General features: G+C 54.3%; 12 protein-coding genes across 12 annotated transcripts; 8 read left to right on the top strand and 4 right to left on the bottom strand.

Moving 5' to 3' along the window:
- Positions 1-420: 420 nt before the first annotated feature.
- Positions 421-2,496, top strand: LTR77_000365 (uncharacterized protein; the record flags this gene model as incomplete). The annotated part of the gene is made up of 2 exons (XM_064797632.1): positions 421-482; positions 537-2,496. 2 exons carry the CDS (start codon positions 421-423, stop codon positions 2,494-2,496), a joined length of 2,022 nt encoding a protein of 673 aa, XP_064663866.1.
- Positions 2,497-4,397: 1,901 nt separating this feature from the next.
- On the top strand, positions 4,398-4,859 carry LTR77_000364 (uncharacterized protein; the record flags this gene model as incomplete). The annotated part of the gene is made up of 1 exon (XM_064797631.1): positions 4,398-4,859. The coding sequence occupies one exon, from the start codon at positions 4,398-4,400 to the stop codon at positions 4,857-4,859; it is 462 nt and encodes a 153-aa protein (XP_064663865.1).
- A 707-nt stretch (positions 4,860-5,566) lies between these two features.
- On the top strand, positions 5,567-6,676 carry LTR77_000363 (uncharacterized protein; the record flags this gene model as incomplete). The annotated part of the gene is made up of 1 exon (XM_064797630.1): positions 5,567-6,676. One exon carries the CDS (start codon positions 5,567-5,569, stop codon positions 6,674-6,676), a length of 1,110 nt encoding a protein of 369 aa, XP_064663864.1.
- Positions 6,677-8,115: 1,439 nt separating this feature from the next.
- Positions 8,116-9,610, top strand: LTR77_000362 (uncharacterized protein; the record flags this gene model as incomplete). Its single annotated transcript, XM_064797629.1, has 2 exons — positions 8,116-8,437; positions 8,490-9,610. 2 exons carry the CDS (start codon positions 8,116-8,118, stop codon positions 9,608-9,610), a joined length of 1,443 nt encoding a protein of 480 aa, XP_064663863.1.
- A 394-nt stretch (positions 9,611-10,004) lies between these two features.
- LTR77_000361 (uncharacterized protein) lies at positions 10,005-10,678 on the top strand (the record flags this gene model as incomplete). The annotated part of the gene is made up of 3 exons (XM_064797628.1): positions 10,005-10,103; positions 10,192-10,500; positions 10,553-10,678. The coding sequence occupies 3 exons, from the start codon at positions 10,005-10,007 to the stop codon at positions 10,676-10,678; spliced, it is 534 nt and encodes a 177-aa protein (XP_064663862.1).
- Positions 10,679-10,744: 66 nt separating this feature from the next.
- Positions 10,745-11,218, bottom strand: LTR77_000360 (uncharacterized protein; the record flags this gene model as incomplete). The annotated part of the gene is made up of 1 exon (XM_064797627.1): positions 10,745-11,218. One exon carries the CDS (start codon positions 11,216-11,218, stop codon positions 10,745-10,747), a length of 474 nt encoding a protein of 157 aa, XP_064663861.1.
- A 707-nt stretch (positions 11,219-11,925) lies between these two features.
- LTR77_000359 (uncharacterized protein) lies at positions 11,926-13,807 on the top strand (the record flags this gene model as incomplete). The annotated part of the gene is made up of 4 exons (XM_064797626.1): positions 11,926-12,064; positions 12,127-12,272; positions 12,330-12,635; positions 12,698-13,807. The coding sequence occupies 4 exons, from the start codon at positions 11,926-11,928 to the stop codon at positions 13,805-13,807; spliced, it is 1,701 nt and encodes a 566-aa protein (XP_064663860.1).
- Positions 13,808-13,900: 93 nt separating this feature from the next.
- LTR77_000358 (uncharacterized protein) lies at positions 13,901-15,064 on the bottom strand (the record flags this gene model as incomplete). Its single annotated transcript, XM_064797625.1, has 4 exons — positions 13,901-14,485; positions 14,535-14,630; positions 14,680-14,775; positions 14,918-15,064. 4 exons carry the CDS (start codon positions 15,062-15,064, stop codon positions 13,901-13,903), a joined length of 924 nt encoding a protein of 307 aa, XP_064663859.1.
- Positions 15,065-15,953: 889 nt separating this feature from the next.
- LTR77_000357 (uncharacterized protein) lies at positions 15,954-17,695 on the bottom strand (the record flags this gene model as incomplete). Its single annotated transcript, XM_064797624.1, has 2 exons — positions 15,954-17,602; positions 17,656-17,695. 2 exons carry the CDS (start codon positions 17,693-17,695, stop codon positions 15,954-15,956), a joined length of 1,689 nt encoding a protein of 562 aa, XP_064663858.1.
- A 353-nt stretch (positions 17,696-18,048) lies between these two features.
- NRK1 (ribosylnicotinamide kinase) lies at positions 18,049-18,826 on the top strand (the record flags this gene model as incomplete). The annotated part of the gene is made up of 2 exons (XM_064797623.1): positions 18,049-18,689; positions 18,742-18,826. The coding sequence occupies 2 exons, from the start codon at positions 18,049-18,051 to the stop codon at positions 18,824-18,826; spliced, it is 726 nt and encodes a 241-aa protein (XP_064663857.1).
- A 52-nt stretch (positions 18,827-18,878) lies between these two features.
- On the bottom strand, positions 18,879-21,153 carry LTR77_000355 (uncharacterized protein; the record flags this gene model as incomplete). Its single annotated transcript, XM_064797622.1, has 7 exons — positions 18,879-19,866; positions 19,912-20,243; positions 20,295-20,407; positions 20,462-20,615; positions 20,665-20,745; positions 20,795-20,917; positions 20,965-21,153. 7 exons carry the CDS (start codon positions 21,151-21,153, stop codon positions 18,879-18,881), a joined length of 1,980 nt encoding a protein of 659 aa, XP_064663856.1.
- Positions 21,154-21,328: 175 nt separating this feature from the next.
- Positions 21,329-23,692, top strand: LTR77_000354 (uncharacterized protein; the record flags this gene model as incomplete). Its single annotated transcript, XM_064797621.1, has 1 exon — positions 21,329-23,692. One exon carries the CDS (start codon positions 21,329-21,331, stop codon positions 23,690-23,692), a length of 2,364 nt encoding a protein of 787 aa, XP_064663855.1.
- Positions 23,693-24,211: the final 519 nt, after the last annotated feature.

Below are 24,211 nucleotides of genomic sequence, written 5' to 3'. Positions count from 1 at the left end.
ATTTCGAATGCTCGTAGGTGTCGAGGATACGTTCTGAGGTAGGTTTTGAGGCCATGGTTGTGGAACGTTGAGCTATGTTGTATTTATCCTCCTCCTCATGCTTGGAAGATTGACTCATGGAGGCTGTACCAAGGCATCAGCCTCCTCGACCAACAGCGGCACAGTCCATGTGCTGCACCGTTGCCTACCTAGCGGGCGGCCTGTGGCTGAAGTCTGCGGCGATGCCAGCTGAGTACGAGAGTAGGAGTTGGAGTCATACGGTGTTCAGAGACTGAAGCAAAGTCGAGCGAAGGGGCTGGGAGGTCGAGGTGGAAGCTCGGTGGCGTCAGCGCATTGACAACACTGCATGGAGCAGCGACAACGTCCAAGCGTACACTCCATTTTGTACAACGAACAATATCCCGTCTTTCACAGACCAAGATGGCTCAATCGAATAAGCGCATCACCCGGAATCGCCAATCGCTGGCCTGTGCCGAATGCAGGTTTGCTCGCTCGGCTGCTCAGCTAGATTCCGTGGTCGACTAACACTTCATCAGACGACGCAAGCTGAAATGTGATCGAAACCATCCTTGCGAGAGCTGCGTCAGGCGTGGAGATGGGACGCCTTGTGTCTACCAACACCATGCCAATGGCTCCGGCGGCGAACGTGAACGTGGTCAAAGGTCCTTTACCGAAGCCCGACTACAGCATCTCGAACAGCTTGTCCTAGGTCTCGCTGAGGGCAGGACCAGCAATGGCACCGGCTCGTCCTTCGTCAACTCGGAGACCGTGGCGGAAAGCGGTTCTTCTTGCACTCCATCTTCCAGAGACCTTTCATACCTAGGCTCGACACACTGGTCTGCTATGCTAGACGGCATCGAACAGCTAAGGGAGGCGATCCATGCCAATGAGGATGCTCACATAGAGTCTCACGACCTCATAAACGGCTATGATATCATGTTCGGTGCTGTTCCAACCTTAACTTATCAGCAAGTACTGGCCCAGTATCTGCCTCCGCGAGCAGAAGTCGATCGTCACATCGCTGTGTACTTCCGGTCTAAGGCCATGAGAGCACCTTTCTTGCACGCCTCTCAATTCTCCCGTCTTTACAATGAGTTCTGGGAAGCACCCCATGCTGCCTCACCTCTCTGGGTTTCTATTTTGTTCTCGATATGCCACGTCTCGGACAACCTCATTGTATCCAAAGCACAGCCCGAGACATCCGCCAACAACCACTTCGCTCAAGCAGCTGCACACTGCTTGGTAGCTGGACGGTACAACCAACCAAAACGCTTTGCTATCGAGGCTTTGCTGCTGTACATACAAGCCGAGCTGCTGACCTCTCTCGAGGTGGCGAACGACATCAGCACCTTGTTAGCGCTGTCGGTACGTCTTGCGACCAAGGCCGGCTACCACAAAGACCCAGAGAACTTCAGATGTTCCCCGTTCGAGAAGGAGATGCGTCGCCGGACGTGGTCCTTGGCCATGCAATTGGATTTACTTATCTCCTTCCAGTGTGGAACACCTTCTGCTGTCCAATATCCCACTTGGAACACTCTGCCTCCCACAAACCTTATGGACAGTGACTTTGATGAAGAATCCACAGTACTGCCACCCGCTCGGTCTGATTCGACTGACACCGACATACTGTTCTACATCTCCAAGCATAAACTGATGGCCGTGTTCGAGAAAATCCTGAGGCACGCACTAGGCCCGCTCGACAATGAAGGCAACGTTGTTCAAGCACTGGACAGCGAACTCAGAGATACATACAACGCCCTACCCGATATGCTCCGCCCGCGATCGATGGCTGACTCCATACTCGACCCACCTGCCAACATCGTCACCCGACTGTGCGTCTTCGCCATCTGCGCCAAGAGCCTCTGTGTCCTGCACCGTCCCTATGCGGTGAAAGGTCGACCAGCCAGCGTCAAAACCTGCTACGAAGCATCATCAGAACTCATAGGGCACTTCTGCGACGCCTACGCCACGTTCCAACCTGGGCAGCAGAATGAATCCGAGCTCTGGTTCATGGGCAGCATCACGTGGTACGATTTTCTCACTGCGACCATGGTGCTTTGTCTTGTACTTTGCATCACGAGCGAGAACCTCGTGGGGGTGCAAATTGACAGAGAAGAGTCGATGGCGCTGCTGCGAAGGGTGCATGCGTGCGTACAGAAGGGCACCAGGAGTAAAGACACAAGGCGTGTGATCAGGCTGCTCGAATATGTCTTTGCGCGCTTTGGGAACGATGCCACGGGACCCCATCAATCAACAGCGTCGAACGGCGTGGATGGCAAGAGCTACGCTACTACGCTCGGTATCCCCGGCTTGAGTTCTGGTTTCCCGTCAGCAGCACCCTTTCTGGATATGCCAGGATCTCACGAGGGCGTGGCTTCCTCTGATGGTGCGTGGCAGTTTGATGATGTTCAAGATCGGGCCTTTGACGATCCATCGTGGACTTTTCTGGAAGAATTCTTGCAGCTACCAGACGATGACTTCTCGCTCGCTCAGTGACGTCGGAGTCTGGATCAAAGTCAGTCGAGTTGATCGATAGCATGTGCGTCTTTGCAGGATCGTTCTGTCAATGCCTTTCGATATTGCTTGTCCGCAGTCTGCTGAGCTCGATGACTACATCTACATCGTGACCCGTTAGCAAACAACACTGCAAAAGCGTGAATATATGGTTGCGCTCTTTGCATGCTCTCCCTCTATTTCTTCATACCACACCACATCATCCATAGCAAGACCACAAGCTCCGAACTCCACCAGCACTACCAAGCTTCACAAGAGCCCACCACCAAGACGATCTCGACAATCAATACCAATACCATTTCCACAACCACGACAACTTCAACAAAACCTCCACATCATGTGTCGCTGGCAGTGGGCGACCCGATACGGGTGCGGTCATGGTCTCGACGCTTGCGTGCTTGAGCAATGCGCACCAGCGCTGCAGGCCGAGAAGAGGGAGGGGCGAGAGGTCACTTGCCGAAATCCATGGGAAACTTTGTATCTGTACTTCAGTCTGCCCGGCCTGTCAAGTCGCGAGGGCGGATCGGAGAGAGGCCGAGAACCGCAGAAGATGGGGACCAGGGGGTACAGAGACTAAGTGAGGAAGGCTGAAGCCGTTTGACTGTTCGAATGGTCCGGAAATGGGTACTGAGCGGCTCGGACTTCGAGACCTTTGTTGTGTACCACGACGTTGACGACTGGGATGCCTGATCTGCCGGGTGGTGGTAAGGTGCTGGTCGGGTAGATAGCCATGTAGCCTGTTGAGTGTATGTGAATCTTCTCAAGTGAGGTATAAGTGGCGCCCAGATCCATCACCGTGTTCGGGGCGTTTAAGTATCGAGTATAAGTTGAGAGATGGCTTGATTAATTGGCTTCATCGAGAGGCTTTTACGACCATGCTTGTTCGTCCCGAAGTTAGCAACGAGTGCAATCTCGGCCGTTTGTCACCCCAGATAGTTCTGCCCTTGACCTCTTCGTGCCACCTGTACCAACCAGATGGTTGCAAGGCTACACTCATAGCAGTCGCCCGCACAGTCTCCGGTGGATGTAGTGAGGTAGTGTCTTGGTATTACCTGACTACGCCTCGAACAGTCGTCCCGATCTATGAAGATAGGATGACTGCTAGCAGGTTCGTCGTCGAGAAATGTATCATCCGTACCGTGGAGGAGGAGAAAAACGAGAAGTGCCCAGAAATGGTTGGTCTGATCGCGGATTGTCCCTATTTTGGAGACTTCTCGAGTTCCACCTCAGCGCACAATGTCACGCTCACCTCACAAACATCATGTCAATGGAGGGAGCTGGACGCGGTCATCAATCTCGCCCGTCAAGTAACCAATACCGGATGAGGAGTCCCAGGATCCGTGGGTGATCTCGTCTATCAGCACGCACCACCGCGCAGAGATAGGCTTCGCGTTACGCGTGCTCAGGTGAGTACACGATAGTAGATATCTCTCACCCCTCGGTCTTTCTTTCTGCGCATCAAGAGAGTCGTTTCTTCTTTCCGATCTCAAACCTCGCAAGATGACGAAGAGGCCGCTCTCTGCCCTGGAGCAGCAAAACCTTCCCAACGGCCATGCGGTGCCAAAGATGCCGCGATACGACAATGGCTTCCCAGGCCGTGCGATTCCCGGAGAACAGGTCGGCATCATCCTTACGTTCTGAACGGTCCTCCTCAGACTGTGAATTACGCGCCTCCACCAATGCTCCAGTAGATTTGGATTGATGCAGGATACTACGCTGGCTATTACACAAGCGCCGGTCAGCTTGTACTGGCACCCACTCCAATGGCCGCACCGGCCGTGCCACCACCTGCGATGCCGCCAGCAGCTCAACAGCGACTGGCATACCTTGAACAGCAGCTGTGAGAGTCTGAACGACGCGGGGCAGAGCTTCAACAGCAGATGATGCAACCTCATCAAAGACCACCGGCACAGCTTGTCCCTCCGCCAGCCCCCGCACCTGCACCTCAACCAGCCAAAGATCTCAGCAAGTACTCCGGTCTCGCCTGGCACGCCATCAACACGAAATATTCGGACAGCAGAGGTAGCAAGGAGTACGAGAAGGCCATACACGCCATAGAGGATGTTTGCGAGTACGTAGAAGCCATTCGCGAAGCAGCAATGCAATCTGGTGCTGCTTTCAAGATCAAGCAAAGTGCTCTGGAAACACTACGCAAGATTGGGAAGAGCATTTGTCTGTCGGTCGACGTTACTGGATCGGAAGTGCGGAAATGGTTCCAGTCCGAACGCTTTCTAGATGAGGCAATGCTTGAGGTACTAAAGATAATGACAGTGGATGAGGTGTTAGCCGTTGCGCATCATACCGATGAGAAAGGGCAGTTCTTCGACAAGTTGGAGGCGCTGTGAAAGTCGGCTGAAAGCTATTGCATTCTTGAGGGAATCGAAGATGTGTTTGAGTATGTGCACGAACGCGTGGAAGGAGTTGTGCTCGATGATGAAAAGCAGGAGGAGGAAGAGGATGATGAAGACGACGAGAATTAGAGGGATGGCGTTAGGATACCCGTTTGCGCTCTGGTTAGAGTGGCGTATAATCCTGTCATCGATTCCATGTACGCAGAATCAATTCATTGTACGCAGAGCTAGGCCGATAAGTAAGCCTCTTTTGCTGAATCACTGCCTCTTACAGTGACTTTCACATGTCACGGCGGGAAGATGGCGGGAGAGCCGCTGCAGGGATCGACGCTAAGGTACCTCCACTTTCACGCGAACCACGGTTCCTGATCGGCACAACCTTGGAACCGCGTCACTGTCGAGTCTCCAACCACACATTGCCAGAGACAAACCATTGTATTGCTACGCTTTTACCGAGGACTTCGTAGCTTGCGCATGTTGAAGGAGCAACACTCCGCAAGAGCAGCCCAAGACTGCCAAAAACGATGAACAGCCAGCGATAGCACGAGCTTGCCCAGCGCTTGCTCCTCAGGTCAGACGAGATTCCCGTGGACGGCCGACAATTGCGCTCTCGAATCCTTCGAGTATTCGCATATCGCACGTAGTCAACATTGGAGGCGTCGAATCGCGGACAAAACTACCTCTAATATCACAACGACAGCATGGCCTCCCCAAGCCTGGCGAGCATTGGCGCGGAGATCTTGCAAGGCGAAATCAACAACATCATCCACGACATCCTTATCGATCGTCACAGAGACCACAAGCTCATGGTGATGAACCTCGACCCAACCACGAAACTAGCCCACTGCGAACGCTGCAACCTTCCACGTCTCCTCGACCCGCCACTCGCCCCTCAAGTACGAGGAGCTACCTCAGACCCACCGAGCGACACAGTCTACTGCGACAAGAAGCCATGGTGCCGAAAACCGGGCTTCGACATCTACGGCAACCCGTTTCTCAAAGCTGATCTTACGGGACGGCCGCCGAACAAGAAAGAGCGGGAGGCAGCAAAGAACAACAAGAAAGACGGCGGGGACGGCACACCGGCTTCGAACGAGGGAGGCGATGCGAACGGCACGGGACCTCCATCACCATCGGTGGAAGAAGGCGCGAACGCCAAGGCTGACAAGGTCGAGAAGGGTGAGAAGAAGGCGTCGAAGATTGACGAGAAGCTAAAGAAGGGCGAGTATATCCCGTGGCAGACATGTCCGAATTGCAAGCGCAGTCTGCTTATCACGCGGTTTGCGAAGCATTTGGAGCAGTGTATGGGTTTGTCTGGTCGAGCGGCTAGTAGGAATGCTATGGCCAAGATGAACGGCAACACTCCGGCTGGGTCTCGTGGTGGCACGCCGGGGCCCACAGGCAGTCAAGGGGACTCCAAAGGTGGTGATGAGGATGACGACGAAGATGAGAAGATCAAGGGGCCGGGTGGGGTGAGGAAAAAGGTGCTGAAGAAGGGTCTGAACTCGAAGCTCAAGAAGGCAGAGAAGGAGGGCAAAGCCAATAGCAAGGCTACGAAGCCATCTCCGGGTATTGCGGGTGAGAATGGAAAGCGAGACAGGGACGAGATGTCGATCGACGACCCTGACGAGGACGAGAACGTGCACGTGAAGAAGCGGCAAAAGCTACAGCGTGTCGAGAGCACGGCGAGCTTTGCGTCGCAGTCTTCGGTGCAGCCCGGCTGTGCGGTTGAGATGGAAAGGGCTGAGAGCAATGATGGGGATGGTGACGGAAGCTTTGTGGATGACGCTGGGAGCTTTGCAGATGATTGAGATGTTGTGTCGAAGGTAGTCGAACTTTTCAAGCGGAGCAGCGTATTCATGGGACATCCTAGGAAGATAAAGCCATCTGTTCTGCCTCAATATACTGTCGACGTGCTGTTGTCGTAATGAGAAGCAGCTTGGCTCTCTGCAAGCGCAGCCGCGGTCACTCGGTTACGCTTGTCGGCGCCAATGGCAACGGTGATGGCGTCGATTTCAACACAAAATCAACCTCACGCCTTGCCTCGAACCGCATGTTCTGTGATGGCTTTGGGCGTCATGCCCGGGCCGTGTACATGCCTGAACAGATGAATGCACCACACTTCTGCAGTTGCAGTTTAACTTAACGCGAGGGGAACGCCTAAAAAAAGCCTCCGAGCGGCGGATCTTACTCCGTACTGATCTGCGCTCAGCATCGCTGTGCGTCCCTTTGAATCCTTACCGGCAGATCAGTCCCTGCGTGCTGAGCGCGCTTGCTCTTCGTTCTCGAGGTTCGTTCACCTGTGTCATCGTCACCTGGTGATCACACTAGCACGTCCGGAGTGGCCACCGACGTTGCTGCAGCAGAGCTCTTTAGCGGCGAGCAACCAACAACGTTTGCCGGAGACCCTGGTGTTCCTGGGCATCCCCACTGTCTGTATGTATACAAGCCTGCCCGGATGCCGACTTGCCCGCAAGCGTTGAACGAATGGCCCTACCTCAGCCTGGCGTCGATGGGGAGGTGCTTTTGCCATCGGTTTCCCGATGCCCGAGCATCGAATGGCTCCAACGGAAACGTTACCCGAGACCGAAGCTCGGGCACCGGTCCGAACGAGGAGAGTTGAAGGCACAAGGTTCAAACCAATCTCTGGCCCTCTGGAAAGCCCCAAGCTGCACTCACAGTGTGCGGAGAAATTTTTGGTGTGACCACGAAATCGTTGCTCCATATCGCACGGCGTCCGAACCGCCGTCAGCACTCACGTTGGCCAGTCACTGCTCCAGCTGATACAACAAAGGACGGCAACATGGTCGACTTCCGCCACGCCGCAGCATAACGCCTAGAAAAAGGTACGGAGATTCGACACCCCCCACGGTGATGCCGCATGATGTCGTACAGATCTTGTACTACCGACAGCCCCGGACAGCGTCTCCTGCTTTATTACTCCATTTTCCGATTGACACATGGTAAGATGTATCGCAAGAGCATCAAGGGTTCACTGGACCCTGTCATTTTCACCATAGTGAGGGGAGTTGTCTCCGGTTCAAGTATATGTAACTCGCATTGCGTGCGCCTCGACGCTTTCTCCAGTTTCCTTTGGCTATTCTACCCGGACATCCCTAGCCGCCACACAAGCAACCCTCAGCCTTCGTCACAAGGGTAAGCTCGCGTGACCATTAACGCCAAACGAGACTGTGGGAGCAGCACGGTTGACGTAGTTACAGTGATATTATTTGCAATCCTCCAGTCGGGAATGTCTCAGCCATTACCTTCCCGTGAAACAGTGAAAGACGCGCCCACCCTCCACGTTCCTGCCGGTACGGTACCAACTCTCCAGCATCCTTCGGGAGTATGGCCTGAGCAAGTATATGGCTACGACTCCTTCGGTGCTGGGCACGTGTATGGGTATTATAACCGCGTTGCTGTGAATCCAGCCTTCTTTCCGTTTCCTGGTCAGCTCGCTCAAATCCAACCGCGCCAGTTCCAGCATCCTCAGCAAGCGGTACCCTGGATTGACCCAAGATTCAACCCTGGTAGTGGTCGGCCTCATCTGTCCCGACCGTCTGCGCACACACGTAAGATGACTCCAAAGGCTTGATGGGCGCTAGCTAACTTGTTGCTGCGCAGTCCAAGTCAACACTCAAGCGCCGTTGCCAGCTCTAGTCCCGGACGTTCCAAGAGGCCCACCTCGAAAGCCGGTCCAAAGCGGGCATGCAGTATGGATTGGGAATCTACCGGTGAACGCCACCATCCATGATCTTAAGGACTACTGCTCCCGCGGCGCGCCAGGCGAGATCGAAAGCGTCTTCCTCATTTCGAAGAGCAACTGCGCTTTCGCCAATTTCAACAGTCATGCCGCGTGCGAAGCAGCAATGGCAATTTTCCGGAATGTACCCTTCGGTGGCCGACGCCTTGTATGTAGGCTGCGAATGCAGCCCGGGCCGTCTCCGATCTCGTCGCCATCATCGTACTCAGACAACTCGAGAACTTTGACGCCTGAGAGCTCCGGGATGCCGCGCACCCCAACCTCTAATGATCTCAATCATCCTGTCATTGTTGGAGGCGATACGCCCATATCGCCCCAAGCGCTGTCCGACACCAAGACGCCAGTGGAGAAGCAGGATGCTTGCAGCATGCCAGGACTCGTCAAGATTCCAGAGAGGTTCTTCATTATCAAAAGTCTGACTGTCCAAGACTTGATCGCAAGCGTTAACAACGGCTCCTGGGAGGCTCAGGCACATAATGAGGGCACGCTGCAGGAAGCTTTTAACAACTCGGAGAACGTCTACCTCGTCTTTCCAGCCAACAAGAGCGGCGAGTTCTTCGGTCTGGCTCGAATGACTTCGCCCATGCACAACAAGCAACAGGACAAAAAGCCCGCGCCGTCACCGACCGACAGCAGTGGCAAGTCCGTTGAACCGGTATCGATTATGACACCGGCCAACGACACAGTACCCAGCGGAAAGATCTACGACGATTCCGTGCGAGGGACCATCTTCTGGGAGGCCGATCGCACGCCCGTCGTCGACGGGAGCCCCGACGTCGCCTGTCGGGAGGACAGCAACGAGGACGAACAGCGCAAGCAGTTCGGTATCGAATGGCTCTCCACATCACGCGTGCCCTTCTTCCGCACCCGCGGCTTGCGCAACCCGTGGAATGGGTTGAAGGAGGTGAAAATTGCGAGGGACGGGACGGAGTTGGAGCCGAATGTCGGGAGGAATTTGATGCGGCTGTTCTGCTGGACGTAGACGGTACTCAATATTGGGGGGTAATTTGTGTGGTTAGCGCTCTTCCATCAGCAGTGTGTGTATGTGGGTATATAGAGAGGCGGTGTATGACATTGTGCAATTAATGTTCGATGGTTTGACTTTGATTTCTTCACTGAAATGGTTCAGCATCTGGGGGGCGAGTCGTCTGTACCCACCTTCAGCCTCGGCGTCGAACTCACTGCGAACACGACCACTACTGCGATTGATGGCGACTTCTCTGTGGGATCATTGAACACACGACATCCTGGCCAGAACCCTTGTCCGAGTCACGCTTCATTCTCGCGAGATAAAACTGCTGCGAATTAGAGTCCTTCGACTGCTCTACAAGTGGTCTGCATTGGGTACCACAGGCCTGAACGGACATTGTGGAACAATGGCACCAGCACCACGTACCTCGAGCAATGCGGAAGGTGAGACGGATTTGGTAATGAGATTGAAGAAAGACATCTTCGAGCGCAAGTACATGAAGCAGGTGAGTCAATATCTGGCTGAGAGACTGTCTACCACAACAGCTGCGCTTTATACCCCATGCTTCAACAGCTGATCCCTTTCGTGCTCAGCTCGAAAACGACCCAGTCCAGAATGCGAACCTGGCTTGGATGAGGGTCGTCGAGATCATGTCAGTCGAGAAACTCAGCGAGACCACGGCTCGAGCGGTATTTCGTTTACCGGTGCAGCGCGAGTATTTAAACCCGGCGCAGGGACTGCATGGTGGGATGGCTGCTGCTATGTTCGACACCATGACCACGTGGACGCTGTATCCGATAAGGAAGCCGGGGTTCTGGATGCTCTTTGGCACCACGAGGACTTTGAACCTGACGTATCTGCGGCCGGCGCCAGAGGGCGAGATGATGCTGATGGAGTGTGAGGTGAGGTGCACACGTGCTGCTGATCGATGTGGCCTTGTTGACTGTCCGTTAGGTGGTACATGCTGGGAAGCGATTGTGTCTGATCAAGGGCACTTTGAGGAGAGAGCGGGACGGAGCCATCATCTCGACCTGCGAGCACCAGAAATACAACAATGATCCTGAGGTCGCGAAGGCGTAGGCTGTTGGCCACAATCATCCTGCTCGATGAATGTGTAGAGACCACAGCTCAAGATGGCGTTGCTTCTCAAAAGTCCGTCACTCGTCCATTGTAGCTCCAGTCGCCCTTCCATCGTAGCGGATCGTTCTTCGGTCCTCCCACTTCTCCCGTCTTCGGGTTCGTATCACCCTCGAACTCAGGCTTGGCTCCTCTGCGAACATTCGGATGTAGCTCTTCTCCATCACCCTTCGCCACTACTCTTGCCCTCTCCCGTAGTTGCGCAAGCATGCGGTTGGCCGCATCTGACCTCTGCCCGCCTTGCGCATCCAGCGGCTCGTCACCAGCAGCCTTCATATCTGCCTCTGACTCCACGTCCTTGGGGGTGCTGAAGGCGCCTGTGGACTGGCGTTGGAGCTTCTCAAATAGCTCTTGTTCTTCCTTTGGTAGTCGAGGAGGCGAAGGTCCTGGGGTCCATTGCGATCTGGCTGAAGCTGCGGCGGAGAATGGTCGACGGAAGTAGGCTGGTCGGATTGTTCGTGAGGCTCTGCTGATGTGCTGCATGGTTGATCAACGCTGTAGTGTTACGATTGCTCGAGGAGGGTTTGTTGTAGCGAGATGTCAACATCACCACTTTATAAGAGGCGTTTGAGTGGCGTTATTGAGCGCCGATGTCGGCGTGGGTGGCTGACGCTGGCGATTGCTGCATGTAGACCACAACATCGACCTCACTTCTTCGTCCCACCTACCTCAACACTCCTACCTAGCGGTAATAGTACACCGGAGTTACTGGTCGGGGCTCCACTGACAGTTAGCAAAACTACCGACGGTATGCAGACGGCGGGACTCCAGGCCCTGCCGTGGCTGTAAGGCTCTTCAGTCTGCGATTCCGCCTCATCTCCCTCTATTCGATCAGAGAGCTTTTCCCCGCTGTCTCATAGGCTGGAGTCGAATTCCAATATCACCATCTTCTCCTAAAGCCTGGTATGACCTGGAAATAAGGCGGCGAAAATGCTGCCATTTATCCGTCCACCTGCCAGGAACAGGTAAGGACACCCCGCAGGAGGAGATCCTCCAGCATCACCACCACTTGAGCCTCTCGGCGATATCCCTTTTGATCATCGTGTCCTACGTCTTCTCCAACGGTTCAAAAGCCCCGCTCGATACTGTCGATCAGGTAGCCTAACAAAAGGCATGAAGGACTTGGGGTAGGCACATATATTCCTCTCATCTCCACTCAATCTCTAGTCATTTTGGAATTGACGATCAAAATGTTGTCGGCGGCGGTAATTGCGAGTGTCGCTTCATTAGCTGTAGCACGTCAGGTTAATGTGTCTGTTGATGCACCAAAAGTTATCGGCAATCTGCCTTCTTTTGCTCGATTCTTCGGTGCAGACGAGGCCAACCAAGGTATCTCTTCGACCGCTCAACACTCGAGGTGGTATGTGAACATACTACTTACTGCTGTCTAGCGATATTCCCGGATGGCGAGTCCTTGATCCAGGACCTTGGAAACTTAGGTCCCCATCAGACATACTTCCGAGCGCATAACCTGTTGACAACCTGTGACCCTCCCGACAACGTGGACCCCAAGCGGTTGAAATGGGGATGCACAAATGTGAGCTAGTTGCAAGCTGTCAAGAACAATGGAACGATGCTTACACGATGATCTCAGGCTTACACGGAAGATGACGATGGAAATCCCGTCTACAACTGGGCCATTATCGACGAGATCTTTGACACATATCTCGCAAACAACGTTAAGCCATATGTCCAGGCTTCTTTCATGCCCAAGGCTCTAGCGACAGACCCAGAGCCATACACATTTTACTTTGACGCGGACTCCGACTACAACGAGATCTATGTTGGATGGAGCCATCCGCCAACCAATTGGTCGAAATGGGGCGAGTTGATATACCAGTGGACCAAGCACTGTGTTGAGCGTTACGGTCAGGTGGAAGTTGAGACTTGGTATTGGGAGGTATTTCTTTGCCACAGACAGCTATTATACTTTGGACGTCTGCTAACATGGTTCATCTCCAGATCTGGAACGAGCCAAATATCCCTTACTGGAACGGCACCCAGACTCAGTACTTCACTCTCTATGACTACGCAGTCGACGGCATCCTGAGAGCGTTGCCTACTGCAACGGTTGGTGGACCTGAAGTCGCAGGCGGACCAGACGGAGACTGGCTTGGCCTCTTCCTGGACCATACCATCAATGGTCAAAACAACGCCACTGGCGGGAAAGGAGCGCCCCTCGACTTCATTTCGTTTCACGCCAAAGGCAGCCCGACATATGTCAACGCTACAGACAGTGTTCCCGGTCACTTGCAAATGAATATGAGCGCCGAGCTCATCAACGTGGTCGATGCATTCACCGTTATCCGCAACTATTCCACTCTCAACAGTCTACCCATCTTCATTGGCGAAGACGATCCAGACTCCTGCGCCGCCTGCATCTCGCCAGAAGTTGACTACCGTAACGGCCTCATCTATCCTTCATACACAGCAGCTGTGTTTGCTCGACAGATCGATCTTGCCGTCAAATACTCGGTCAACCTTCAAGGCACGCTCACATGGGCCTTCCAGTTCGAGGACCACCCATACTTTGACAACTTCCGAGTTCTGTCTACCAGAGGCATCGACAAGCCTATCCTCAACATCTTTAGAATGTTCGGCAAGATGCAGGACAAGCGTCTACAAGCCTCCAGCACCGGTCAATACCCGCTGCAGTCGGTTGTGCAAGGCAGCATCCGCGGAGAGTCGGATGTCGGCGTGCTCGCTTCGGCAGACGAAGAAGGCGATACCATGGCGGTGATGGTGTGGAACTACCACGACAACGGACTGCCGAAACAGGATGCGCAGATCCACTTCAACGTGACGGATGCGTTTCCGGGTTGCAGCGAAGTCGCCACGACGCATTATAGGATTGATCAGAGCCATTCGAATGCGTATTCGACGTGGTTGGCTATGGGGTCTCCGCAGGATCCCACGAAGGCGCAGTATGCGCAGCTGAAAGCGGCTGGTCTGTTGCAGATGTTGCATGAGCCGACCACGGTGAAATCTGAGGGTGGCAAATTTGGGATCCAGTTCGACTTGCCTATTCATGCTATCTCCTTGCTGGTCCTGGAGGGACAGAAGGGCAAGTGAGAGCCAGGTCAGCTGCGATTTCAAATGACATACGATCTGTCAAGCAGTCACGCCTTGCTACGCTACACTGCGCAGAAGCCAAGCGACGTACAATCATTCGTTCTCCAACCGCTCAATCTCCGCCCTGACCCTTTCCGTTTCTCCGAGAATCTCAGCGTACTCCTTCGCCATTCCCTCCATGCCCCTCGCCTTCCTGTACTCTTCCAGCCTCTCCTCCGCTTCCCGCACTTTCCCCTTCACCGCCTTCGTCTCCTTCTCCAGACTGGCAGCACGTCCTTTCAGCGCCTCCTGCACTTCCTCCGAATAGATCGGCGACACCAACTGCCCATGCTGCAATTCCAACTTCTTACTCATGCCCTCCGCCACCAACGCCAAGCACTCAGCTTTCGCTTTCGTCCCGCGCGCTACAGCGCCATGGATCGTTTGCTCCAGGATGCGGATACTGGCCTCCATGATTCTGCGGTAGGTCGAGTGGAGCGCTGAGACTTCTTGAGCGAGAGCAAGGCGGGTCGAGGCGGCTTTGGAGCGGGCGTCTGATGTTGACGTTCTTAGGTCCGTGATAGCTTGCGGTAGAGTCTCCAGAGTGAGCGACTTGTCGAGATCCAGCATACCGACCAGCAGATCCGCATCTTCGCGTTGTGTTTTCGAGAGGGCGGCGGTGATGGCCTTGATGTTACTCTGACCTCTTTTTCAGCTTGTATCCGTATTGCTGAAGGGACCGGCCTACCTTGAACTTGGCAACATCATCATGAAGCAACAGTAGATCCTCTTCCGCTACCTGGCCTTCCAGGACAGCAGCCACGGTAGCCACTAGATCTTGTAGCTGCTCAAAGTCAATGATTATAGACGTCACGTGATGACTGTCTACTCACTTCTTCTGGCAACGCGGCGGGTGTGTATGCCAGATCGTGAAGTCCACGAGTGATGAAGTCTCTTCTGGCGGACTCAACGCGTGCTTTGTGAAGTTCCTGGTGCAGCAGTCAGCGCTGGCTCGTTGACAATGTCGACTTCGTGCTGCCTCCTGTCATGGTTCCAGAAGACTGGAACATGAGTCTTTCACCAGTGCGAAACACGAAAAGGAGGCTTTCCTTTTGAAGCACTTGTACGTACCTCGTTCAACGTCTCGCGCTCCTTCTGCGCCTTGCCGTCCACCACGGATGTTCCATTTGCGCCGAGCTTGTTGGAGCAGAGATCACGGTACAAAGCGTCAAACTTCGGGTTCGCAGACGCGACCTCTGGCTCAATGGGAGGAAGCATGTTGTAATTGAAGGGGAAGAGATCGTTGGCAAAGGTGTGGACATCAAGACAAGCGCCGGGCTGATTGGGGTGGTTGATTGGGAAGCAAGTAAGATACATCCACTTCGCTAGAACCACTGGATACATACCTATGCTACTATTGACCAGCTATAGATGCATTCTGAGCACTTCATTGAAACAGGGAAACTGTTGTATAGGTTTCGAATGACTGTGATTTTCTGTATGCTACATGAAACTTAAGAGGGGTCCCCGTTCCCGGGAGAAGTGAAGTGCTTTGAGAACACCACCGCTGTGAAACGTAGAACACGGTCAACCTCGCTGGAAAAGGCCACCTTGACTCCGTCCATCGAGGAGAGCAGCCCACGAACAGCTCAAGCGTGTCCACACTACCCAAGCTTGACCGAAAGACGAGATCGGAGCCAACATTCAAGACTGAAGATACTCGCAAGAACTGTCGGAGCGAGCCACAACTTCCAGAACGATCCATTTCACCAGACCTAAACCGGGTCATGAAGCGAGCGCAACAGTGCGTCGTATATCAAGCAATCGCCATGTGGCACGACCAAACAGTATTGAGGTCATGCATCCGCACGATGTCCAGATACGGTGGACCGACGACGCAAAGTGGCGGCGATAGCAGATGTGGTATGTATCGGGCGGCTAAGGTGACCGCGACGTTTAGTACAGCATAGACTTCGATCCAAGGTATGCCAGGCGCGCATTTGTTCACTCAGCAGGAGGTTCACAGCATCAATCGAGCAGGTCACCATGTCATCGCGCCGTGATGTTACGAGCATTGCAGCGTTGTCACGGACCAGTCATGTCACCAAGTCCATCGCATGCGATCACAGCACAAAGCCTGTCACGGACCGTCATCGTCAAGTACTGTTCACTGGGTGCCAGGCGGTGGCTGCTGTCCGAGGTTGGCCATCTGCTGGGCATACCATTGGTACACAGCTTGCTGGCCACCCCAGGCAGCATACGGATCACTTGCGTGCGGGTCACCAGGTTGGGGCGTCGACTGCTGTCCTGGCATTTGGAACGGAGGCATCTGCGGTGGTGCTTGCGTCTGCTGGGGAGGCATGTACTGCCCATAGGCCGGCACCTGGGGCTGCTGTTGCTGTTGTGAGTAACGATCGTACGACCCGCCACCACCACCGCCGCCTCCACGTCCACCACGGCCGGCAGCTTCGTCACGCTGACGCACGACATCAACCTTCTCCCAGATTGTCGACTCTGCTTCCGCCATTGCCCTCGAGTTGCCAGCGAGATCGATATCTCTCGTGACATCCGGTGGCTTGGGCTGGTTGACGTTGATCTTGCATCCAGTGGTCTTCTGTAGGTCCTTGATCGTCTCACCGCCTTTGCCGATTATCATACCGACGGCTTCAGACGGCACTTTGATCGTCTTCTCGATCCAGTCGCGACCGCCAACGCCGCCACCACCACCGCCTCCACGCTGGTTGTAATTGTCGTAGCCACGATCTCGCTGTGGAGCGGCCTGATTGGCTCCACTTGACTTGAGGTCGCTTTCGACGATTTCCATGATGAGCGCCTTCGCGACCTGCGTCTGCCTGTCATCGCCAATAAGGTTGACCGGACGCAGGCCGTTGACACTCTTATTCTCGCCGACGATGTTGACGTGACATCCACTGCGCTCCTGCAGGTCCTTGATAGTCTCACCACCGCGGCCGATAATGAGACCCACGGTCTTGTCCGGTACCATGATTTGTGTCTGGTTGTCGTCCTCCCTGTGAGCAGGCAGGTTGACCTTGGCTCGTCCGGGCATGCCCGGGGTGTACGCGCCCTTCTCTTGCATGACGTTCTGCCCACCGTTCTCGTCGATAATACCGAAGATAGCGGCTTTGGCAGCTTCGCGCGCGCGCAGGCTACCGGAGATGGTACACTGACGTTCGGTTGCGTGAGGCTCTTTTGCTTGGACGAATTGCACTTTCGCCCCAGAATCAGTCTCGATTCTCTTCAAGTTCTCGCCGCCGCGACCGATGATAAGGCCGACGAGTGATGACTTCACTCGAATCGTCTCCGTCTGGCCATCATCAGAGCGATAGCCGGGAGGTGGGTCTCGAGAGCCGCGGAAGTTGCGATCTTGTGATGGGGACCTGCGATAGCTTCCGCGTCTAGGGTCTTCGCGGCGTTCGTCGCGGTACGGGTTGCCACCGTAAGAGTCATGTCGAGCTGGAGAGCGCGATCGCGAGCGTCCGAAATCGCGAGCGGCGAGTCGAGGATCTTCACGTGGAGTCGAAGACGATTGCCGAGGATCGTATGACTGCACGCCGCGGTTGGCCGCGATGCTTTTGGCCTTGGCGATAGCGTCTGCAATACTGACAGAGCCGCTGTTGACAGGCTTGATGGAACTGAGGTCGACGCTGCCGGTGTTGGAGGGTTGTGGGAGGTAGCTGGATTGCGGAGGCGCGCTAGGTGGTTGTTGCGGGAGGCCTGGCGGATAGCCCGGAGGAGGCGCGTGACCCGGAGGGCCCTGCTGTGTAGGTGTAGGTGCTTGAGGTGTGCCGCCTTGCGCTGCTAAATGTCAGTATGAGGTGTCGAGGTCAATGTGCAAGGTGTGCTCCTACCTAATGCGGCAAGGATCGAGGAGATATCCGGTTGCGCCATTGTCGGCGGTCGTCGCAAAGGACTCGATCGCTGCGCAGTGTCGTATGCAGTGTGGCGAGAAGCGGCAAGAGATGAGTGTGCAGTGGTGAAGGTGAGGTTGTAAAGGCGAGGAAGCTGCTTTGCTTTGAAGCTGGACCGCAACTTCAAAGTCTCGGCTAGCGCTCCCGAAAAGTGGGCCGTGCGTTTGCTCTCACGTGAATCGAACATTTACTTTCACTTTCACTATAGGTACACCCCGACATTACATGTAGATCTGACAAAGGGCCATGAATCAAGTCAATAATATCTAATGGAGTCCCTGGCCACAGTATCTTCGAACGACTGAACACTAAGGCCCACGCAGTCTTTACACGATGGAACCCAACAACGCCATCATAGTAGGCATATCCGGCGTCTCTTCCTCCGGCAAAACGACCCTCGCCCGGCTCCTCCGCGACATCTTCCCCAACACCTTTATCCTTCACGAAGACGACTTCTACAAAACCGACGCCGAGATCCCCATCAACCATTCTGCCGGAAATGTGGCGGACTGGGACTGCGTTGAAGCGATCGATTTGCCCAAATTCGAGGAAGCACTGCGCTATATTCGGAGAGTAGGGATACCGCCTCCGGATCTGATCTCCAAGGAGGACAAGAACGATGTCGGGAAAGTGGACGTTGATAGCAAGGTGATTGATGATTTAAAGTGGAAGGCTGGACGGTGGATGTTCCATGATGTGCCGCCGGTGGCGATTATTGATGGGTTCTTGATGTACTCGGAGGAGATGAAGGGTGTTCGGGAGCAATTCGATGTTAAGCTATTGCTACGGACCGACTTCAACACGGGGAAGGCAAGGAGGGAAGCCAGGTCAGGGTATGTCACTATTGAGGGTTGGTGGGAGGATCCCGAGGGGTATTGGGAGAATGTGGTTTGGCCGAATTATGTCAAGGACCATGCGTTCTTGTTCAAAGATGGTAATGTGGAGGGCGAGGTGAGACAGGATGTCGTTGACGGGTTGGACGTCAAACCCATGCCTTCAGGGGCTGACATGACTGCATTGCTAAAGTGGGCGTATGAAGTTGTTGACGAAGCAATGGATGCCAAGCCTGGCCGATGACAATGATGACGACGACGGCCATATCATAGATTGAATAGAACGAACTACCGACCATAGAGCCTGAAGCATGCCGAGCAATGGCACCTCTACTTCGAGACTAGATTGGCAGCATCCGCCACAGCCACCCTCGCGATCCGCTTCAGCATCGATCTGTGCTCGACCTCCCGATACCCAGAAGCAGCAGCGTCTGGGCCGTCTCTCGCTTCTAGGCTCAGCGTCTCATACCCTTGCTTAATGATCTTGCTCACCTCGCGAGGGCTGAGATGCTCTTTTTTCGCCCGCTCACTGTCGATGAGTTCCTGGTAGTGCTTGGACACGCCGATCAATGTGTTGATGTGACTCTTCTTTTCAGCGTCCGTCGACAGGCCATAGGCATCTCGCAACTTGATCAGCGCCCCTCCAGATTCCACCAGCTTGTAGAAGAGGTCGTCGTAAGCAGCTGCGTCTGGAAGGAAACTTTCGCCAGTGGTGAGAGCCAGACTCAAGAGCTCGACGAGTGACTGGACCATCTCCGTGGTTCTGGGTAGCATCTTCAGGTCGTCGGAATACGTGGTAAGGAAGCGGGCGAAAGAAAGGAGAGACCGCCACAGCTCGGCCCAATGGTATGTCAGCTTGGTCCTGGATTTGGCCAGGAAAGACAGCAGCTTTGACAACACCATAAGACTCTGTAGGTAGAAGCCGGTATCTAACCGTTTCCGCAGATTGTGGTTGATGCCATCAGTCAGGATGTCGAGCATAACAGCAGCGTAAGGCCGGTCGCCCCCGGGTAGCGGTAGGTGTGGTGGACGCTGCCTGCACAGCCGCACTGGTCCGGACGTCTCACATAAAAGCTTGGCCAGTGCAGGGTCTTCCACCAGGATGTAGAAGATCAGCAATGTCAGATAGGCGTACATAGATGCTCGAGCGGTTCGGTATGCGTGCTGATACAGGTAGGAGTTGAATGACAGGAAGGTGCTGAAAGGTGTAGCCTGTGCTTTCTCAGGAAGCGGTGCTGTGAGGAAGTGGTGGCAGAAGACTTTGTTGGCCATGGTGAAGTCGTACAAGGTAAGCAGGATTGCTGCTGCCAGGCCGGGTCTACAACTGTTAGCGATGAGTCGATCCTGATTCTGGGCTACTCACTGTTCAAGCAATAATTCTCTTTGCTGCTCTTCGGTGAGAACCGGCTGAACTGGTTTCGCACCGGTCAGTCCGCCTAGACCGACGTACGACAATGTGCCGCCAATACTCCAGGCTGCCGGGGTGTCGTCCTGGATGGCGACATAGCGGTCACGGAGGAGGGTGCAGGTCCAGCTGACAGAATCAACGATGCTGCTCATGATGTCGTCGTTGACGAAGTCGGAAAAGCGAGTGCGGTATTGGTTGTGGACTTCGAATTTGTTGTAGTTGGCAAGGAGTCCAGTGAGCATGAATGGCTCAGATGCCCGGAGTGGGTTCTCCAGCAGGTGGACCAGCTAGAGTTCGTCAGCAACAGGTCGTCGAATGTCAATGGCAAGACTCCGTACCTTCATCAGTCCGGGGAAGAAATCACGATTGATAAAGTAAGACACCAACGCTGTCTGGTAGCCACCAGCAACGACAGCGATGGCAGCGCGGACAGCCTTTTGCCGTACCTCAACTGCAACAGGTCAGTCTGTCTTGCCAAGTAGACTGGGAGTAGCCATCGTCCTACCGCTCCGTCCTTCTTTGATAGCTTGATCGAGGCACACTACCAACTCTGTGAACACTGCATCGACATCGTCTAGCCCCGCAAGGACCTCGATAACGTCCGAGCTAGGGTTGGTGTACTTCTTGGCCAGAACGACAGCGAAGAAGACTGTCAAAGTCTGAGTATATTGTTGGCAAGGCTAAGACGTGAGGAAGAGGGAGACGTACTTCAAGAGCATTTTCGTCCGCTGGGGCTTCTCCACCCTTGACATGTGCAACGGCATGTAAGACCAGTTGTTGTGGTTGGTGCTGTATGCTTGGTCAGACGAGATTTTGCATTGAAAGCACTCTGTCGCACTTGTGTATGAAGTAAGAAATCCGCATCGATGTCTTCCAGTGTTTCGCGTAGTCGGGGTACATCTGGTTTCAGGAGGAATAGTTCTCTCCAAAATCCCTCGGGCTTCTCATCGTCGTCAACCTCCTGACGAAATTAGTATGACTTCCAACTCTGCGGTAAAAATGGCATACCCTGAACAGCCGTTTGTACAACCCAACGACCTTCGGCTCGAATACTTCAGGGCGCACTTGTTGGGTCAGAGGTGACTGCTCCATGGTTGCCGTCGAGGTGTCAGGGGTGCCGACTGAAGCCATGAACGACAGGCGATTGCCCTGCCATTCCGGCCTTATCGCCAGTCTTTTGGACTGTGGTTGTTCCATATTTATGAAAGGAATGTGTTGCAGCTCAACTAAGGTAGGGAATGGATATGTGTTGGGGATCCACGTGACACGTGTTTGAATTTTGACTAAGCATGACGTCCCGCGTTTCTCGCGGGAGGGATGCCACTGACTTGTGCTTACTGACTTCAACTACAGACTGCCTCAGACTTCCAAGATGGCAGGCATGTTCAAGAACATGCAATTGCCGTTCAGGCAAAAGCAGCAGGAAGATGCGGAAGGAGCAGAAGAAGAGGAGGGAGAGAGTCTCACCACGATCCTCACGACCTCTGAAGATAGGTCATCCCTCACGATCTTGGTCGCCGACTGCACGGAGGTCATGCGGCAGGATGTGATTGATGTATTCGATGCGAAGAAGACGGGGAAGAAGGTTGATCTCAAGGGCGATCTGAAAGGGGATGAAGCACTGGTGGACACAGACGTAGATCCTGGGACGGTCGACGTTGGAGAGCAGGATAAGCTGAAGAAGCAGCTGGAGCAGAGAGAGAAGGAGCTGAACTCGCAGAAGTTCCAGGACCTCAAGTCGGACGCGCTGAAGCACTTTGACGAATGGCGGACAAGCGTCATCCAGAGGGTCGGCGAGGTCGTCAATACAAGGGAAGAGGCTGCGCGGGAAACGAAGCAAGCAAAGCCAAAGAAAGACGAAACAACACCCGAGCGGGCCTCTCCGCCAATGCGATTCCCAGAGCCAGCGGAATATGACGATGGCGTTGACCAGGCAATTGGCGAGCTGTATGCACCTGTGGATAACCCGCTGAAGAAGCTGGCGCAAGAGAAGAAAGTACTGATCCTGCACTCCATGCTACTTTTACTGCTGAGCCTGGAAAAGTACCATGCTCAATCAAGGGTTCTACTACTGCATCTGACTACCAGTCTCGGACTTTCCATCAAATACCTCGGCCATGATGAGAGCAAGGTTGCCAGAGGTCTGCTTTCGGCAGCAGAGAACCTCAAGGCTGACGAAGAGACCAAGAAGAGGGCTGAGGAGAATAAGGACTCGAGGAAATGGAAGGTCGGTCTGGCGACTGTGGCCGGCGCAGCATTGATCGGAGTCACCGGTGGACTTGCTGCTCCTCTGCTGGCTGCTGGCGTAGGTTCAGTCATGGGTGGCTTGGGTTTAGGTGCCACGGCCGCAGCAGGCTATCTTGGAACGTTAGCCGGCAGCACGGTGTTGGTAGGAGGACTCTTTGGAGCCTACGGTGGGCGAATGACTGGCAAGATGATGGACCAGTACGCGCGCGAGGTTGAAGACTTCGGCTTCGTGCCCGTCAGATCAGCCCACAAGCCGCGAAAGATCGAGAAGGAGTTCCGGCGACTGCGTGTAGGCATTGGCATTTCCGGGTGGCTCTCAAATCAAGACGATGTCGTCGAGCCATGGAAGGTCTACGGCGTGGAGATTGAAAGCTTTGCTTTAAGGTGGGAACTTGAGGCTCTCATGAATCTTGGTAACGGCCTGGAGACGATGATCAAAAGCGCTGCATGGGGTCTTGCGAAGCGTGAGATCATCAGCCACACCGTGTTCGCAGCACTGTCCGCCGGTCTTTGGCCTCTTGCTCTCGTCAAGGTCTCACGGATCATCGAAAACCCATGGAGCGTGGCCTCTTACCGTGCACAGAAAGCTGGAGAAGTATTGGCCGATGCGATCATCAACAAGGCTCAGGGCGAGCGCCCAGTCACTCTGGTCGGCTACAGTCTTGGAGCCAAAGTCATTTACACTTGCATGCAGCGACTCGCAGAGCGAAGAGCATTCGGGCTTATCGAGTCTGTCGTTCTAATCGGCTCACCGACTCCTTCAGATGAGTCTGACTGGCGCCTGGTCCGAAGTGTGGTTGCTGGCCGGGTGGTGAATGTGTACAGCACTAAAGACTACCTACTCGGCTTCTTATACAGGGGCAGCAGCATCCAGTACGGAGTCGCTGGTTTGCAGGCAATCGAGAACGTGAAGGGCGTGGAGAACTACGATGTCACCAGCATGGTGAATGGTCACACGTCCTACCGATACCTCACTGGTGAGATCCTCAGGAGGATAGGCTTTGAAGATGTCGACAAGGAGGAGCTCGAAAAGGAAAAGAAGGCTCTGCGGGAGAAGGAAGAGAAAGAAGCCAAGGAGCGAGACGAAAGCGAGAAGAAGGAACAGTCAGAAGGCACTGCCGATCCAAGCACTGGTGTCAGCGATCAGCATGTCCAAGATCTCGAGAAGGAAGTCGAGAAGAAAAACGAGCAGTCGTACGTCGGTTGGGCTCAAGAGAAGATGGTCGGCGCAGGCACTTCGGCGTCTGTTGCCTACGAGAAAGCAAAGGCACAGTGGTCGATGCGCAGGCAGGGTGCTGGTGGTCAAGCTGCGGCTGATGCTACTAAGCAAGCAGACAGTGCCACTTCTGATGTAAGCAAAGATGCAGAATCTGCTGGAGTCGATACGCCGAATGCTGGAGATGCTGCGTACCAAAGTATGCGGGCCAAGTCAATTGCGAGAAAAGAAGTTCCGCAGGGGTCGCCATCAGGAACGTCCCCGGCATCATGAGTGGGACGCAGGTCACCACCACGGCCGCCAATCTGCTCTGTCTCCACTACCACGGGAGTGGCCCGCTTCTGTCCATGGATCTGGATCTGGTACTCACCCTCGATCCAGTGTGCAGAGTCTCATCGCGAGTCTTGGCCATTTTCCAAGAGTCTCTCTCCACCTACTTCATCGACAGGTTATTGAAGGCAATCTCTAACGCGTCGCAGTCAAGCAGCTCTTCTCCGCCTCTTCTTGATTGTATCGAGGCTGCACAACCTACTCTCGGGCTTTCCACACCTGCTTGGAGCACCATGCTATCTGGCAGAGGTCAAGAAGGAGACCTTGGACCAACAGAGCACATACGGCCGTCTGTTGCTGCATCAGAGAGAACCACACACAATTCTATCTTTAATTGGCATATTCAAAATACATAGATAACGATACCGACGAATCACGATTGCATCTCTGCGAAACATATCCCACCTGCGTAAGCAGAAACTCTAATGAAGTGTACGAACTCTTTAAAGCCATCAACATGCC

Source organism: Saxophila tyrrhenica (assembly GCF_035928015.1).
Source record: "Saxophila tyrrhenica strain CCFEE 5935 chromosome Unknown scaffold_1, whole genome shotgun sequence".
Classification (NCBI taxonomy): domain Eukaryota; kingdom Fungi; phylum Ascomycota; class Dothideomycetes; order Mycosphaerellales; family Extremaceae; genus Saxophila; species Saxophila tyrrhenica.
This window is presented reverse-complemented; position numbering and strand designations above follow the sequence as displayed.